The sequence below is a fragment of the Colletotrichum paranaense genome (genome assembly GCF_030867605.1).
Source record: "Colletotrichum paranaense strain IMI 384185 chromosome Unknown Scaffold_11.1, whole genome shotgun sequence".
Lineage (NCBI taxonomy): Eukaryota > Fungi > Ascomycota > Sordariomycetes > Glomerellales > Glomerellaceae > Colletotrichum > Colletotrichum paranaense.
In genome coordinates, this window is record NW_026848969.1 from 805148 (window position 1) to 822755 (window position 17608).

A 17608-nucleotide genomic window follows, 5' to 3' on the forward strand; every position below is an offset into this window, starting at 1 on the left:
AAAATGTGCGCTTGACCTCGCTGCTTTCCCACCTACTACTCCACGACACTCTCACGACATCCGATTTCTCCATTGACGAGCCGAGTATTATGGCCACAAGGGGAGTCGTCCCGACACGACGGGGCAATAATGCCGGCGGCTTCGGCGTCTTCCGTACTGCCGTTCTCGGCCTTACCAAAGCCTTGACGCTGGGCGTTTCCTCCGTCGCCGCCGCGCCCATTCACGCGCGAGGCCATCACGATGAAGAGCCAGAGGCTGGTGATGCTTTCTGGCCCCTCATGGGTGCCTCCATTGCCCTGGTTTTGCTGGGAGGTGCCTTTGCAGGTCTGACCATTGCGTAAGTTCTTGTCTTGTTCGCATTTCCTACCAACTCCTATACCTGTTTGCTGACCTTGGCACTTAGCCTGATGGGACAGGACAGCATCTACCTCCAGGTTGTCGCCGGCGACCCCGACGAATCGCAATCCAAGAACGCCAAGCGTGTCTACGACCTTTTGAAGAAGGGCAAGCATTGGGTTCTGGTCACTTTACTTCTCTCCAACGTCATCGTCAACGAATCGCTACCCGTTGTTTTGGACCGCTGTCTTGGCGGCGGCGTTGAGGCCGTCGTTGGCAGTACTGTTCTCATTGGTACATTGGAGTATATCCCCTAGCGATAAACGACCTTTACTAACATATTGGCAGTCATCTTTGGCGAAGTCGTACCTCAATCCATCTGCGTTCGATACGGTCTCCAAATCGGTGGCTACATGTCCAAGCCTGTTCTTTTGCTCATGTGGCTTATGGCGCCTGTGGCTTGGCCTACTGCGAAGCTCCTCGACTGGGCGTTGGGCGAGGACCACGGCACCGTTTACAAGAAGAGTGGCCTCAAGACTTTGGTCACCCTGCACAAGTCCCTTGGCGAGGTTGGCGAACGCTTGAACCAGGACGAGGTCACCATCATCAGTGCTGTCTTGGACCTGAAGGACAAGCCCGTCGAGAACGTCATGACCCCAATGGACGATGTCTTTGTCATGGCCGAGGATACTGTATTGGACGAGAAGACCATGGACCAGATTCTTTCGGAGGGATACTCCCGTATTCCCATCCATGCCACCGGAAAGCCGACCGATTTCGTTGGAATGCTTCTTGTCAAGATTCTCATCACATACGACCCTGAAGATTGTCTGCAGGTCAAGGATTTCCCACTGGCGACGCTTCCCGAGACCCGCCCTGAGACGAGCTGCTTGGACATTGTCAACTTCTTCCAGGAGGGCAAGTCGCATATGGTCCTGGTGTCCGAGTACCCCGGTGCCGACTACGGCGCTATTGGTGTCGTCACCCTCGAAGATGTCATTGAGGAACTTATTGGAGAGTAAGTTTACCACGACTGTACTGCAGAATAATTACTGACTCGTAGCAGGGAAATCATTGACGAATCCGACGTCTACATTGACGTTCACAAGGCTATCCGCCGCATGACCCCCGCCCCGAAGGCCCGAATCACCAAGAGGACAGGCCAGCCGTCCCCTCGACCGATCCCTGAGAACGGTGATCTCATCGAATTCGGAGACGAGCCGCAACCTCCCCATGAACGAAATGGTTCCATCAGTGCGCTCAGCGATGCTCCGGAGAACCTCTCCAGCAGCGCGCCTAGAACCACATTCCTCATGAGAAGAAGCTCGGCCGGACCTGACGGGCGCATGACTTCGTCTGCTGTTCCCGTGAAGGCCACCTTTGACGAGGCTAAGCAACACCTCAAGCATCTCGGTCCCTCTAACCGCGCGTCGAACCCGAAGAACACCAAATCTACAACCGTCAAAATCAAGCCCGTCCAGACCGGAGCGCCCTTGTCGCAGATCCACAGCCCGTCCCCCAATCTTCGCCCTGCCTCTATAGCTGGAGAAGTCAGCGAGGAGAGACTGGAGCATGACACGGACGAGCATACCCCCCTTATGCGCCCTAAGCTGACCGGAAAGGGTGGCGTCCACGCTATTCGCAAGAGCTATGGCGGGGCGGGCATGAGTGAGACTCAGGTTAGGCTCTCGAGTGCCGCTCACGACCACGACGCCGAGGGCGCCAAGGCCCCTGAAGGAGTCGACTTGCCCCCAACTGTCCCTGAACATGGCAGCCCAAAGGCCACACGGAGCGCAAGCCCCGAAGCAGCCCGGACGGACCTGACCATCATCGTCTCGCCTGGTCGGGCAAGCAGCGCGACGAGCGTCACTGATGTTATCGATGACGGATCTGCCACCCCTAAGCGCCGACCCCTTGTTCGAAGTGGTAGCATCAGTGAGAACGTGGTCGAGACTAGCAGTGGAGTGCGAAAGATTATCATCCAGGCCGCCAGCTCCGATTCCGATGAAGCCGGGTCTAGAGGTTCCAAGGGCTCTTCCGGACACCGCTCGAGGGCTACCAGCCAGAGTAACAAGCAGTCTTCTAGCCACGATTCAGAAGGCGAGGAGCAGGAGAATGGCGACGGTGCGTCTAGCACGGCGCAGAGCACCAGCAACAACAGCCAGGCAGCAAGTAAGAAGAAGAACAGGAGGAAGAAGAGGAAAAACAAGTCGTAGATTGGGCGTAGTAAGATTGTGTAGGTGTTGGTGCTGTCCCCTGTATGATATCGCATAGTAATCTGAGCGGTTGCGGCGCTCATTCACCGTTGTTGCTCTTCAAGTCAAATTTTTGGACCACTAATTTCCTGGTAACATGATGAAGTCGATGTGATTGTTTGATTGTATGTTTCTATATTTTTATTTTTATTTGTTTCTCCTATTGTCCCCGCTACCTTGAGTCCTCCCACCTGCCCTGCGAGTCTCAATCGTACCAAATAGCATTCATTCCGAACCCGGGCTCGGGGATACGCAACCGCGCAACACGGCCCAGGAACTCGTCTTGCCACCGGTAAATCTCGATCCAGCCCTCCTGGTCGTCCGTGATGGCGATCCACTCGTCGCTCCAGTCGCAGGGGCTGACGGCGTTGCTGTGTCCGCCGCTCGTGGGCGTGGGGTTCAGGCAGATCTGCCTCTCGATGTGGCCGCTGTCGTCGAGCTTGAGGGCGGCGATGTAGCCCGTCACGTCGAAGCTGTTTGAGCGGGCCGTGGCGAAGAGGTACTTGCCGCTGTGGGAGAGGGTGCAGACGTCGGAGCGGTACATCTTCGTGGTGGCGCCTGGGATTCCCGGGGGGATGAGCGGGAAGGAGCGGTGGGTGTAGACGGGGAGGCGGGTGGCCGGGTCGACGACGTACTCGCAGAGGCGGTTGCCTGCCTCCATGAGGGCGTAGAGGTAGCGTCCTGTCGGGTGGATGGCGACCCAGCGGGGGTGGTCGCCTGGGTCCGGGGCGTCGACGGAGCCGACGAGCTCGAGTTCGGGGGAGTCGGGGGAGGTCTTCTTGTGGACCCAGAGCTTGTTGGCGGTGAGGTCGGCGGAGTAGAGGTAGGTTTCTGTGGGGTCGAAGACCATGCCGTGGATGCCCGTGTTGGGATCGTAGGGGTAGTTTTGGACGTTTGTCTCGAGGGCGCCCGAGGAGGAGACGGAGAAGATGTTGCCGTGGGAGGCGTGCTTGTAGAAGGGGTTGCAGTAGACTGCGTAGGGGGGTTTCTGGGCCGCGAGGAGGAAGATTGCGCGGGTGTTTGTTGTTGAGAGGGCGGCGTTGGCTGGGAGGGATGGTGTTAGTTGAGAATGAGGTTCACAAGAGTGAAGAGGTAGTCGTGATGTGGCACGGCAGGGTGGCATTAGTCTGCTTGCTACAAGGGGAATGAACTTACGGTCGTGGGTCATGTCGTGAGAGGCCTCGTGGACGATTTCTGAGGGGCTCTTGACTGCGAAGCTTGCCCACTTCTTCATGGCGGCGCCGTAGAGGTTCTTCTTGTCATGCTGTGACGTACGTATGTGTGTAAGCCAGGTTTCTTGGTCACAATGGGATAGAATGCCACTAAGCTCATCCGAACTCAAGATGATCTGCGGGTAGACTGATCTGAACTTACGCTGAAAGTCATCCATGATATCGGCTGGTCCTCAGGGATCTCGGTGCGCTTTACGAGCTCGAGGGTGAGCTTCTCGTCGTCGAAAGCGACGGTGAAGATGGCGCCTGGCGGGGTCCAGGTCCCGATCATGAGGTGGTGGACGGGCATCTTTGCGGTTGTTGAGAAGAGCCTAGCGGGGAAGCGTTTGGTTTGGAAGGCCGAGAGGAGACGGAAGGATCGCGAGAGCATGAGCTAGAGGGGATGCCGTCACGAGGAGAGACAGAGAAATTGTAGTTCCAAAACGTCTCGGAGAATGTAGGAGCGAGGAAACTATGGCAAGTCGGGTGAGTTTCGCCGAGGTAATGAGGAAGCTCCAGGGATGTCGAGCTCCGATTGGCAAAAACGTCACGATGACTGGGTCAGGGGAATACTCTTTACGAAAAACTTCAAGACAGAATCATGTGAAAGGGGAAGGGGGAGGTGTGGGAAAGATGGGAAGAAAACGAGGTGACGAAAGATTTAAGAAAAAGAGTAGGCAAGTCTGGTGTACCTTACAGCTCCTGCCCCTCGTCTCCGAACCCCGGACAACACGACGAGGGGCATGCAGCAGCAGCACCCGGTGCGTGGAGAGACGGGCCCGCTTTTTGACAGTTCGAGTGTGGGGCCGCCGCAATTTGGAGGGGCTGCTCGGGAGATGTGGCGGTAATTGGGCGGAAGGAACGATTGCTCCCGGCAGAGTGTTCTTCCCCCACCTTTGGGCAGTCGATTCAGCCAGCTCTCCGGAGTTGTGATTTCACGGGACATCGAATGATAAGATAGCTTCATCTGCTGGTTCCTGCTTGAGGCTCTGAAAAGAAGTGGATTAGGTAACTATGGCCTCGTATGATACCAATGGGGATCATGATGCTCAGTCGTTGTCAAGCGACACTCGATGAGTGATCGTGCGCCAAGTATTCGGGTGCTCCGTGCTCCGCGACGACTGCCGGGCCACGATGCCGAAAGACCGGGGGGAGGAGTCCAGAGTTGCCAGCCGGACACCGGCCGGGGGGACACGAGAACCTCGGGAGCATCTTGACAAGGCCCACGCGGCAAACGAAAGTCATAAATGCGATTGACCAATCAGTTCATCCGGAATACCCGAACAGAGGGGCGTTTCTCGTTTGTGTTAGTCAAGCAAGTCAAGCCTCCGGGGGCTGGCTAGTACGGCACAAGCGACAGGTCTATTTCCACGTCTTACTTCGTCCATCAATATGTATGTATATATCTTGATTGGCTGTGAAATGAAGGGAGGTGCGGCAAGGAATCAGAACCTACAATGATATAGACGGAGGCTCGAATCAGGCTGTGGCTATAGACCATGACTTCCGTCGCAAAGCGACGACTCTCAGGGAGAGCAATAGTCATGTACAGAATTCCGGCGTCAACAGAATGGCTACAAGATACGGACTGACTTTTCGGAATGCTTGACTGTACAAATAAACTTGCCATGTGCGTATCAAGCCTGCTATGGTTTACTCGTCGAGACCCTGTTCGTCATCCCGAGTCCCCTTTCTGAATCTACATCTGAGAGAGCATTGGTACTCCTAGGTGAGGTTTCGTATCTGCTCAGTACGTCCTGGTCATCGCGCGTGCTTACACCGTCTTTGACGTGAGATACCCATTCCCTCGCCTTCGTTTCAATCTTTGTCTCAAGCTGTTGTTGCCTCTGGTCAGCTCTGGCTGTATGCTTACACTGAGGTGGAGATCATAATTCTACTAACCTCAGTAAACTTGAACAGAAGCCACACAACAGAGGTCAGAAGCGAAGTGACTGCAGCGAAAGGGACATAAGTCCACCAGGCAGGCTTTTTGCCGTCCAAGATGTCTACGTTCATCCCAAATAAGGTCTAAAATTCTATTGTCAATGCATGATGAACGGCTCTTAGCTTTTGAGTCTTACCCCTATGAATGTGAGTGGTAAGAAGATGAACTAGTCAAGGTGTTGGTTAGTATGTAGAGCTATACGTTAGGGAGGTGGTGTTACCGTGATCCAGCTCAATCGCTTCATGCTGGTCGACGAGTGCACAGACTGTCGCGCTTCTTTGATAGATACGAGATTGCATTCCTTTGACCTGGTAAGTGGCACGTTCAACACTGGCAACACCGTCTATACTCACCAGCTGAATGAGATCTCTCGAGTTCTCGTCCAACTCACCGAGCTTCTTTCCAACCGCGGCAGCCAGCTGGTCTATCGCCTCTGTGAGTTCCTCGAGATCGCCGGTCTCGTTGTGCTGTAGGCAGTACTTCCTCGCAAAATTCCGAATGCTGGAAGCGACCTTGGAGAGGTTATGACGATGGCTGAGCCACCTTTGTCCATTCTCAAGGAGGTGATCCAGGAGCGCCGGGTCAGATCCCTTGGATTCAATGATTCTCTTACGAAGCTGCCGTGTTGCAATGCGTCAGTGAACCTCTCGAAAGTCAATGAGGCTGGGGTAAAGGAGATACGCACATGGAGATCCACGAGATTCGCATCGCAGTAAGCAAGCCATGTATGTTTGACATGGATAAGAAAGTGCCTCAGAAAGACCGCGCCATTATCCGGAAGCCAAATGTGTGGCATGGTGGTGAGGTGAGCTTTTGTGTGCCATTGATGGGTTTGCTCATCGCGGAAGACATCCCAGCACAGCACTAATTGTTCACAAGGCAGAGCTTCGTCATTATTGGGAGAGTTCCACATGAATGCCTCAATGTAGTAGGTGATGTGACTCCTGTTGTCTTCTTGTGAGATGATCTTGAGATTCAGTTCCTCAATCTGAAGATTGTCTGTCAAACGACGAAGCTGAGGTGAAAATGGGGCGTCGCCGAGAATCTGTTGTTGCCTACAAAAGTGGTAAGCGTTACAGTCAACGGCCACGGTGAATGGAGACGCTTACAATGAGAATCTCTCGGTCGGCCCCCAATCCTCGAACGAGCGTCTGTCTCCTGGCTTCAGCCGTAGAACTGTGGTCTTGTCATCTCGAAAGATCTCTAGAGTCTGGCTGTCCTGCCACCCGTGCGCCCTGCGGAACTTGGCCGTATTCACGAAATCAGTATACCCTCCTTTTCCAATGAGGAGGTTGATTATGTTGCTATTGCGATTATTGAGTGCTATTGCAAGCGGTGTTTCGCCTCCCATGTTCTGCACGTTGACGTTGGCAGCAGCGGACAAGAGATCTTCAACTATGTTTCCATAGCTCCGGCGTACGGCGTGGTGCAGCGGGGTATCCAGCGAGGCATCGGCGATATTCACATTGTACTTGCCATCGAGCAAGACTTTGATTAGATCCCTCTCTTTGGCCACGACAAGCAGTGAGAGTGTGGCCGTGTCACTTCGGCAAAATAGTCGGACTACCTTATCCTGTCCATAATGCGCGGCCCACCAAAGTGGCGTCCGACCTTGCGTGTCGACAGAGCTCAGCGGTGCAGTTCCCTCGCTGAGGAGCTCTTCAGCAGCAGTTCGTATCCCGAAATAAGCTGCTAGGTGTAGTCCCGTGACGTTCTTAGGGACGCGCTGCGTATACCCGGGTGTCTTTGTTGAGGATTGTTCGATGAGAATGGCCTGGCTTGACATTACGACATTGGCACGGTTGTCTAGAAACCTCATAGCGGCTGCAACGGGCTCCGAACATGTCTGCGTATGGAACCCCCAGTGACAAGCAGCGTAGAGGAAGAATGGATTGTGGCTTAACCTCTCTTCAAAATCCTCGTCCGACTTGCAGAACCCATTGTCGGAAGATATCCTCGATAGCTGCCTCAGACAATAGCTGACGATGTTGTCATGAATCTTGGGAGCCCGGTCGCCTCTCTCGTGCCAAAAGTAGTCTTTGACAGCGCAGTGGAAAAAGGATATTGACTGTCCTCCCTGCTCTCCCTTGATTGTTACAATGCCGTGCAATGCAGACGCGATCTTCTCTGGCGTCGGAGGCACACGCAGGTACTCTGAGACGTCCGCTACCAGAGCATGCTGAAGCTCGAGCATTGTGAGTGCTCGGTTAGAGAAAGTAAGCCAGTCGATGACGTGCGAAGCGAGACCAGACTGAATATGATCTGAACGCGCTTCAATTAGTTCGCCGAAGACGTGGTTCAGATGCCGACGTTCTTGAGTCCAATGTCTCAAGAATCGTTGGAACTCGAACTTCGTGTGCATCGGCGAAAGTTCCTCGACGATGCGACTCGCGACATGAAATCTGGAATGACTTAGCGACGCAGTAATTTTCAGGACTGGTGAACTGTGACTTACATCCCCTCAGTTGCTCTCAAAATAATTTCGTAAAACTCGATGTGCTCTGGGATCGAGTACGACGCCGGTGGCTTCACGTGAGAAGTAATGTACTCCTTCAGGTCCGTTGTGTCCGAAACTGGCATTGGTAGGGTCGTAATTGAACCGTCTTCGTTTGTCAGAGACACGTCAAACGTTGAAGTGGCGAAAATCTTGATGTCGATCTGAGCACGAAGGCGACTGAAGAAGGACAGAAGGCTGCGAGACACTTCAATGTCAAGTCTATCGAGTCCATCCCAGACGAGTGAGATTCTTGCCCTCCCGGTGTCATTTTTGGTGCTCCGGTGACACAGCAACGATTCAAGAGCCGTTTGACCATTGTTGTTCCCGACGTTGTCGTCTTTCCTCGGCCCCGAGAGCTTCGACAACAATTCCACATCTGTGCCGTAATCGATACGCTCGAGTAATTGTTGGATCAGACATCCCGTGAGGAAATCCATTTGCTGAGAATGGTTCTCGCAAATTAAGAAGAGTACTAGACTATCTGATTTCTTCAACTCGTCGATTACCGCGGCAGCTAGAATCGACTTGCCCACCCCAGGCGGACCAATACAGAACAGCGTGTTATTGTTCTCATTCTCCCACTGACGGTATATTTCGCTGTCAAAAACCCAGCTACATGTTTGGGGATGACGAAGTGCTAGGTTCTTTCTATGGATTTCTTTCATGTGCTTGGCAGGAGGCAACGTCTTTTGAAAGGCATCCCATGATTGAAGCTCCATCTAAGCTGTGGCAGGTAGTTTGTCGGAGATCACTCAACTCAAGAGGCAACAAGTATGGTGTAAGTTGCAGGTGGGTTTGAGGGTGAAAATAAGGGTGGAATTGAGGATAAAAAGCCGGGGGCGGAGACAAGAGTGAAGATGAGGGAGAGGAGAACGAAGATGAGGGTGAATATGAGTATGAGAGTGTTGATGAAAGTGACAATGAAAGTGATGGGAGTGAGCGCCTAACCAGAATCATCAAAATTACTTGCTTCAAACGAAGCGGCAGTGAGGCAAGGCCGTTCTGCATATTCAGCCTGCGCCTGGTCATGAGCCGTAACAAAAGTGCAACTTCAGCTTGGAGACGGATGCTGCGCCTGAGGGAAGATGGCACGGAAAGTTCTATTGGGTAATGACAATCAACTTCAATCTAAACCAAAAAGCCTATGGGGAAATATACAGTCACTTACCGCCAATGAGGTGACAGCAGGGCAAGTGCCGATTACTGCTGACCCTACTCTTGATGCAGCCAGAATAGGGTGTGGTTGGCGGTATGATCCTACAGCCTTACTCTTTTCTACGGCTTGATGTTAACTCGTGCGGTCGGTCCTATAAATGCCAGGTGAGGCAGTCTGGTTGCTCGGAAATATGATAAGTGAGATGACTGACTAAAGCATGTCTGGTTTTGTTCATCACTTGCGTGACTCTCTTCGCTGATATGATGCATCAAAAGCCATTGCCGTCAATTCCATGGTCATCAGCAGCAGCTCCAGCGCACCGCTTGAGAAAGAATGGCACATACTCCGCACTCCATAATCGCTGCCTTCTGAGAAGAATGTTCCGTGTAAAATTCTAATAGAAAGAGGGGTATCTTGATACGTTACAAATACAATGCCGAGTTGGGATATACGCTCATCTAACATTTCCTCAATTCCCTCTAAGCAGCCCTAGTGTGCCACACCCGATGACCGCTCATATAACGCCTTGAACGAAGACTCGCTTCCCAATAGCTGCCTAGGCTCCCCGTACTCAACAACTACCCCTGAATCGACAACCGCAACTCGGTCAAAGTCCAGTATCGACTCAAGCTTATGTGCGATAGCGATGATGGTCCAATCTCTGAACCACGAATGCAGCACCTCGTCGATGATCTTACTAGACTCATCGTCTAGACTATTCGCACAAAAGGTTAATATCTTTCGTCCACTCTCGGTAGGATGAGTGCCAACTTGAACACCTCTACGAAAGGGAATAGAAAAGATGGAAACTCACCTGCTCGTAATCTCGTCCAAAACAAGCACCCTCCCCTTCCTCAACATAGCCCTCGCAAACACCAACAACTGCGCCTCACCCTGCGAAAAGAACTTATCGTCAATCATGGCATCCAGGCCACCGCGCTCCTCGACTTTCTCCCAGAGCTGCACCCTTTTCAAGACCGCCGTGATATCCTCGTCCGACGCTGTCTGGCCGGGGTCGAGATTCAACCGCACAGTGCCGTCGAAGATATAGGACTCCTGCGGGACCGCGACGATCTTGGAACGGACGTATTCGTGGGGCAGCGTGGCGATGTCGATGTTGTCGATGGTGATTGTGCCCGAGTCTAGGTCCATCATGCGGAGGAGGCAGAGAATTAGGGAGCTTTTGCCGCTGGAGGGAGTGTTAGATGTCTTTCACTGGTAAGGATAAGGGGTGGTTGATCACTTACCTGCCTGTCCGGCCGCAAATTGCAACCTTTTGACCAGGTTTGATTGAGATATTGACATCTTTAAGTACGGCACCAGATGATCTATTACAAGTCAGCTTCACACTCTTAAGTTCCGGTTCAACGATTCTCTAAACTTACGCATAGGACGCCGTCACTTTCCGGAGCTGAACGGCTCCTTGACTCGGCCACTCTCCCTCAGGCTCCGCACGCTGCACACGAGAGTCGTCCTCAGACGCCGTAGTCAAAGAAAAGTTCCTCACCCTCGCAACCGCGCCAAGCGAAACTTCCAACATGACCCACGACGTGATAATCGCCTTGACGCACCCACTAAACGCCAAAACATTCGTCAAGGCAACACCAATGAACCCGGGCCCAATTTGTTCGCGCAGCGTCGTGACCAATACCATGAGGACAACGGCGATGACGGCAATCACCATGTCAACCGAAAACGTTAGCCAGCTTTGTAGGCATGCAAGGAGGTACTTGGGTCGCTGTGAGTCGTCGAGCCGGCGGAGGTTGACCTTTTCGAAATTGTCTTCCCAGCGGAAGGCTCTGATTGTCGCTAGGCCTTCGAGGGTTTCGATGAGTTGGGAGTAGAGGGGTGCTTTGTGCTCGATGTCGAGGAGGCGCATTTGTCGCGAGGTGCGGAGGTAGAAGTGCTGGATGGCGTAGAAGGTTGGGATGAGGAAGGGGAGGATGGCGGCCATGTAGCGTGAGGAGACGGACATTACTATGAAGCGTGCTACGCCGAATGCGACGCCTAGGATTGGAAGGTTAGTTGGGCTTCGGTTTCGTTAGAGATGGAGAGAGTCTTGCGTACCTACGGCCAGGCCGAGTGCTGCGGCGGGCAGCTCCATGTCGATGAGCTGGAGATCTTGGCTGAATCTGTTTACTGTGATGCCGCTGTCCACTGAACTGTGAAATGTCATGGGCGCCCTATCTCTGTTAGTATGGACAGCAAGAGAAAAGTCGGTTGTGTACCTTACCGAGACGTGGTGTCTAGTAGAACGCCGTGGAAATAGACTCCCGACTTGTTGATGATGACAATGAAAAGTTGCCTAGAATGTTTCGTTACCAACGACTCTGGTTAATACTGTGATGGTGCAAGTACTTACCACATCCCAAAGAGCACCGAAGCCACGGACCCGACTCCAAGAGCCGCGTAGACACCAAGCCACTTGCCCAGATCTTGGTTCGGTCTCTGCTCATTGGACTCTGCCCACCACTTGAGCCAGATATCTGACGATGAAATTGTTAGTCTTATGATTTCCACTTCAATAGACTCTTGGGGGAGAGTACCGGGAAACGAGTCGCAAAAGGCAAATACAATCATGGCGCCAGCAAATGTCGACAGGCTAAACCACCCAGCTGCCCTGGCATAGAAGCTATACATCCCCCAGTCGCCGAGTTGACGAGCGGAATCTGCTTGGTCTTCGAGTAGGCCGAGGACCGTGGCTGGTGGTTTATCGTTTGTTATTGTTATCGGTGGCACCTTTACGCTCTCGCTATCGCTTGTTCCGGCGCGTTTGCTTGATGAGGATGGTTGCCGGTCGACTTTCGTGACCGCCTCGTTGTCTATGATTCGACCCTCATCGTTAAGAAGTACGACGTCGTCGGCAAACGGGACACGGCGAGCTGTCAGAGGGTCGTTAGTACTAAGCCATGCAAGGAGTAAAGGAGATCGTACAATCAGATGACGCTAAGACGACAGTCGTATCCGTATGGCGTAGTAAGCCACTGGTACTGAAGAGGTTATTGAACACGATGTCTTCGGTGCTAGAGTCTAGACCGCTGAAAACGTCGTCAAGCACCAACAACTCTTGTCTTGCGTACAAAGCGCGGGCAATGGCCTGCCATAGTGTTAGCTTCACTCGTCTCCCCAACTCCGAAACAAGCTCAATGACAGACCAGACGATGCTTCTGACCACCGCTCATAGAAATCCCCTTCGTACCCGCCACAGTACTGTCTCCATTCGGCCAGCTAGCGATATCTTGCTCCAAAGCACACGCCTTGATGACGATGTAGTACCAGGCCGGATCGAACGCGGCGTGACCGGTGATGATGTTCCGCACACTGTCGTTTGGTATCCACGCGGTTTGGCCGCAATACGTGACGCCGGAGAAATTGGTGGAAATGTTGCCTTTGAAAGGCGACAACTCGCCGAGCAAACACTTCAGAAGCGTCGACTTGCCGCACCCAACGGGGCCGAGTACCAAGATGAAAGCTCGTCGCTGTATATTCCAGTTGTCGATGTCGATAACAGGCTTGGAGTCGTCTGACCAAGAGAATGTTCCCTTTACAGAGGCGATGACACTGAGGGGCAAATCGGCGACTGGCAACTCACTTTCATGCATGTCGGACAGCTCGACGTCTGGGCCTAGACCAGCAGCTTTTGGGGACTCTGTCACGGATTTCCCAGCCCCGGCGATTTTGACACCCTCGCTAGTGAGTCTGGCGTCAACTCTTTCCTTGCCGTTCAAAAAGTCTTGGATTCTCTGGAAAGAAGCCAGGGCAGAAGCCAGGAGCGGAAGTCCCATGACGATACCGACTAATGGCTGGTTCACCAGTATCAATAAAGAGTACGCGGTGAACGCCTTTTGGATCGTCAAAGTATCGCCGGTTCGAGCCGCCGTTGCAACGAATGTGCTGAAGGTGAGTATTGGAGACCAGATCGGCGTGCAAATCACTTGAAAGGAACAGTCTCAGCGTACATATCACGGAGAGGCAACGCAGGAAAAAAGCTTACAAAACATCATGGAGATGCCCAACAGTACCCTGAATCTCTTGGAAACCTCGAGCTCTATGGTTCGAAGCTTTTGAATCACTGAAAAAGCAACATCATTGAGGCCAGAGATCTTGAGCCATTTGATGTTCCCCAGCGTCTTGGAGGTCGTTGAGACGCGATCTTGCGAGGCTTTGATCCATTCCGCGGATGCTTTGCCTGTAGGAAAAGCAAGGAATGCTGTTGCAAGTAAGACAACTGCCGTTATGCATCAGCTCTGAGGTTCTCTCAGCCGGCGAAGCTGATAAGGCATCCTACCGAAAACAAGGGCAACGGGCATGGCACAGGCAGCTCCAAGCTGCCTGTAAATCAGGTAAATCCCGATACCAATCTCGAGAAGTCCACTCCAGACCTCGTGAAGCTGCATGATGCCCTGGCTGATGGTCTCGCTATCGGTTCCAACTAAAGTCAGAGCCGCGGAAGGGCTGACGTTGGGCGACGTCAAATCCAGCCTCAACGCTTTCCGATAGACAAGTGCCGTCGTGCTGCCCCTCGTCATGGAGGCCGCACGTTGATTGCGCCAGTCATACTGGCCCGTCGAGACCTACAACATGATATCTCAGCGTTCCGCACTTTGGGTAGTTCTAGAACGCCCTCTTGACCGAGAGCGAAGATGACGAAACGCAGAACCCACAGCAATACCGGTGTAAACGATCACGTACGCCCCTATCAAACCAAAACCGTGATTACTGTAGGGCTGCTGTTGCGGCTGACTGGCAAGGCGAATCGCCTCGTCAATCAGAAACGGCTGGGCGTAGTTGAAGGCGATCTGAAAGAGTTTCGGGACGATGGCCGCGGCAAGAGGGCCGGCAAAGGCGCGAAGCCAGGTGCTGAACAAAGCGCCGGGGACCGTCTTGTCGGGGACTTTTTTTGTGTAGAAATCAGATATATTAGTCCGCGGAACATTTCGTGTTTTAGTTTGGGGGCCGAAAATAGATTACCTTGGTCCCACGCGACGGCGAATTTTCTGTAGAGCGGCTCTGAGGCTAGCTTCGGGTCCAATGGATAGAGGTCATCTAGTTGAAGGATGTTTCTGTATCCGTTGATGAAGAGTGACGTCAACCAAAAGAAGACTGATCTGTTGAAAGTGCCGCTGGTGACCTCCCTGGAGTATCCTTTGTGTTCCGGAACTAGGATCCTGCGCTTCTCTGTTGATTCTAGAAGGATCATGACAGCTCTGACAGCCAGAGTACAGGTGAAGATGGCGGGTATGGTCTGATGGGGCCCCAGCATCCACGAAGTTCGGGCACGAGCAGTGTCAAACAGAATTGACAGAAACAAGTAAACTGACAGGACGAATGACGGCCTTACGGACCGTTGATGGGCGAGCCATGATAACAGACCCAATCCTATCGAGGCAATTAGACTAAGGATGGCGGTGGGAATGGTCGCGCACGTATTGGTGATGGTGGTCGATGGTGTAGTGATCCAGAGGATCAGAAGAGCGAAGTTTAGAGCAGCCAGAGAAATGGATGCAGACTTTCGAGATCAGCCATTGTGGTAGGAAGCAGTTTGCCAGGACTAACAGCTTTGAGCCAGCGCAGGGTGCTGGGCACAACTTTGACATCGGACCTTGCCAGGCGTAAGGCACATGTGGGGAGCAACAGCAGGAGGAGAGATTGCAGGGGAACAGCTAGTATGGCCTCCTCGAAGAAAAGTGTAAAGTCGAATCCGCCCCGGCACAATTCTCCGGCCCACGGACCGAGAGAGTTGTCAAGGCCGGGAGAACAAGCCGGCTGCGGGACCCACATGGTGCTAGCGGGCACCGGGGGACTCTCGTGTCGCTGATGGTGTTTCAAGACCAAGGGAGTGAGGCAATTTTAATCAAAGTGGGATTTCAAACAAAACATGAGCCGAATGTAACGCTTTGTGACTTCGTTTACTAGCAATAGCGTCAAAACGAGGTGCCAAACTGAAGAGAACAATTCCAAAACAGAGTTGCAGTACGCCCAAACTTATTGCACGTCAAGACAAAAGGAAATGAATGAACATAGTGTGAGATTGACTGGGAAAAGGACAGAACAGAATGGAAGCGACGGGCCTGCAGTCACCGCACCACACGCCGCAATCCTCCGTAAATTCCCAGACTCGAGGTAAGACGGTAAGAGCCTTAGGCAGAGGGGGCCAAGTTTGGTGGTGTTGACGTGGAGTTGCCAATCAAATCAAGGTGTGCCTGTCTCGGGGTGCGGCATAGCGGCAGCTAGACACAGCCACCCCGTGAATTGCCCAAAGCGGAACCGGTCTCATCTTGGACTGATGGACCAGATGACAGTCGACGTCAACCACGATGGGGGGATTGAATGTCCGATGTAAGAAAGGGACGAAAACCGATCGGCTCGAAGCAGCATCGCCGAGCAGTCAAGCAGGATTTTGGTGCTAGTCAAGGAAGTTGCATCGGACGACTCGGGCCCCGTGCATCGACACAATACGGCGTGTTGGTCTGGCCAGGTACTCCGTAGCCTGTAGGTCAGGTGTGAGCGTCTGAGATGAATGAATGCATCAGCACTGACAGAAAAAGACAGGAAACCTGGAGTCGGAGGCCGATGGACGCATCCAGTCTGACCGTGGAACCGTCCAAGTTAGAGGTTCATGTTGATGAGATGACTTTCTCCAGACTTGAGATGATTGATGTATGTGGCGGGTGTCATGTAAGGCGAGGCGTGTAGAAGGTTGAAAAGCTGTCTACTGTGCCATTGGAGCCTTGGGCAGCCTCAGTGGAAGACGGCTGTAGGTAATTGACTCATCCGGGAGCGATAACGACATCTGACCACCACCATCACGTCGTCTGAAGTTGGTTGTGTTCATCTTTGCTAAATACAGAACTATACGATTCGAAGCAAAACAGGCGTGTGCAGAGGATAGAGTCATTTGAAATCCCAAGTTCGGGACAGCAAGGAACCTTATGGTACCAGCCATGCGGTGTCCCACGTGTTGAAGAGCCGCAGTGGAAGGGAAGACCCAACCACATCTGAAATGGGGATTCGTCACCTCCCACGTGATTTGGACTGTGCTTCAGCCTCTGTTGATGCACAAGGAAGGCACGTCCACGGAGTACCTTGCCCATCTTACTACTGCGTAAAGATAAGGCAGGTATGAAGGTAACCTGATGATGGAAGGAAGCAAGAGACAGAAGAGGGGAGAGAAAGAGCAAGTGCGAGAAGGGCAGCCACGTGATTGCGATGGGTCTTGCCAAGACGGGAGTCCAATGGGGCCTTCCTTCTGCTCGGGTCGAGTCTGTGTCGACCACATCGCATGACAGGGCAGTCACGACGGGACTCACAGACTGCTGCTGCCATGTTGGGAACTTGGGGCGAATAATTGCTGGGAACCTGGAGGGCTGGAAGACAAGGACCCAATGGAAAAGACGGGTCATGGAAGAGAAATTGGGAAGGAGGGACCCCCCTTCAGTCAAAGTGATGCGAACCGTCCGTCTCCTCTTCAATTGTCGTGGGGAAAGCAATGCACCGGCATCATTGACCAAGCTCCTCTCTCCTGTGTCTGATTTTCCTCGCTCGCCGATCACTGCTCTGCTCTCCCGCCTCCTTTCTCCATGATTTCCCAAACAGGATCGCAGCACATCCGTTCATCCCCTGATTCCCCTCGCCAAAATGCTTGGCCTCTACTGTAATTCTGGAATACTGGAGCCGCCCCGGTGATCTCCAGACTCCAGAAGTTGCCTGAGGTCTGACTCTGACTCTGACTCTGACTCTGACCAAAGCCAAGACTCCAAGATTAGGTCCAAGACTACTAACTACAAGCCAGGCCTGGAAAAACTAAAAGAAACCAAGAGATTTCTGATACTCGCAACCAAGGCCGGAAGCATCGCCAACACCGAGCGTCTCTCTTGGTATCTCTTAATTCTGGCCTGTTATTCCCACCTCAACAAGAACGCCATGCTGTTGTGGTCTTGGCCAGCGTTGCGCGACGATCATCGCCCGACTTTGTCAATCTCCTCGAGACAGAAGTCCTTGGCAATTCGATGCACCAGTTGAAACACCGTCCCTTCTCTCGACTTCGATCCCTCAACCCTCGAGCCATGTCGACCAGGGTGCGGAGACTCCCAACGTTGCCTTGTGTTCTAGCCCTCGGCATTTATTGTGTGAACTGTGAAGGGATGGGAACGGACGGCATGGAATGGGACGGAATGGCGCAGCAACCGCAACCCGCGGCACCGCTTC

The 17608-nt window shown here is 53.0% G+C and overlaps 4 protein-coding genes across 4 annotated transcripts; 1 reads left to right on the plus strand and 3 right to left on the minus strand.

Moving 5' to 3' along the window:
* Positions 1-89: 89 nt before the first annotated feature.
* CPAR01_12599 (uncharacterized protein) lies at positions 90-2552 on the plus strand (the record flags this gene model as incomplete). The annotated part of the gene is made up of 4 exons (XM_060496854.1): positions 90-337; positions 404-630; positions 685-1354; positions 1403-2552. The coding sequence occupies 4 exons, from the start codon at positions 90-92 to the stop codon at positions 2550-2552; spliced, it is 2295 nt and encodes a 764-aa protein (XP_060344387.1).
* Positions 2553-2796: 244 nt separating this feature from the next.
* CPAR01_12600 (carboxy-cis,cis-muconate cyclase) lies at positions 2797-4112 on the minus strand (the record flags this gene model as incomplete). The annotated part of the gene is made up of 3 exons (XM_060496855.1): positions 2797-3635; positions 3747-3855; positions 3966-4112. 3 exons carry the CDS (start codon positions 4110-4112, stop codon positions 2797-2799), a joined length of 1095 nt encoding a protein of 364 aa, XP_060344388.1.
* A 1343-nt stretch (positions 4113-5455) lies between these two features.
* CPAR01_12601 (uncharacterized protein) lies at positions 5456-8963 on the minus strand (the record flags this gene model as incomplete). The annotated part of the gene is made up of 8 exons (XM_060496856.1): positions 5456-5501; positions 5676-5830; positions 5884-5913; positions 5968-6048; positions 6101-6364; positions 6433-6802; positions 6857-8149; positions 8203-8963. 8 exons carry the CDS (start codon positions 8961-8963, stop codon positions 5456-5458), a joined length of 3000 nt encoding a protein of 999 aa, XP_060344389.1.
* A 926-nt stretch (positions 8964-9889) lies between these two features.
* Positions 9890-15181, minus strand: CPAR01_12602 (ABC transporter; the record flags this gene model as incomplete). Its single annotated transcript, XM_060496857.1, has 14 exons — positions 9890-10115; positions 10215-10589; positions 10648-10728; positions 10786-11407; positions 11468-11583; positions 11634-11705; positions 11763-12282; positions 12335-12497; positions 12556-13334; positions 13395-13628; positions 13689-13974; positions 14065-14294; positions 14372-14909; positions 14957-15181. The coding sequence occupies 14 exons, from the start codon at positions 15179-15181 to the stop codon at positions 9890-9892; spliced, it is 4467 nt and encodes a 1488-aa protein (XP_060344390.1).
* Positions 15182-17608: the final 2427 nt, after the last annotated feature.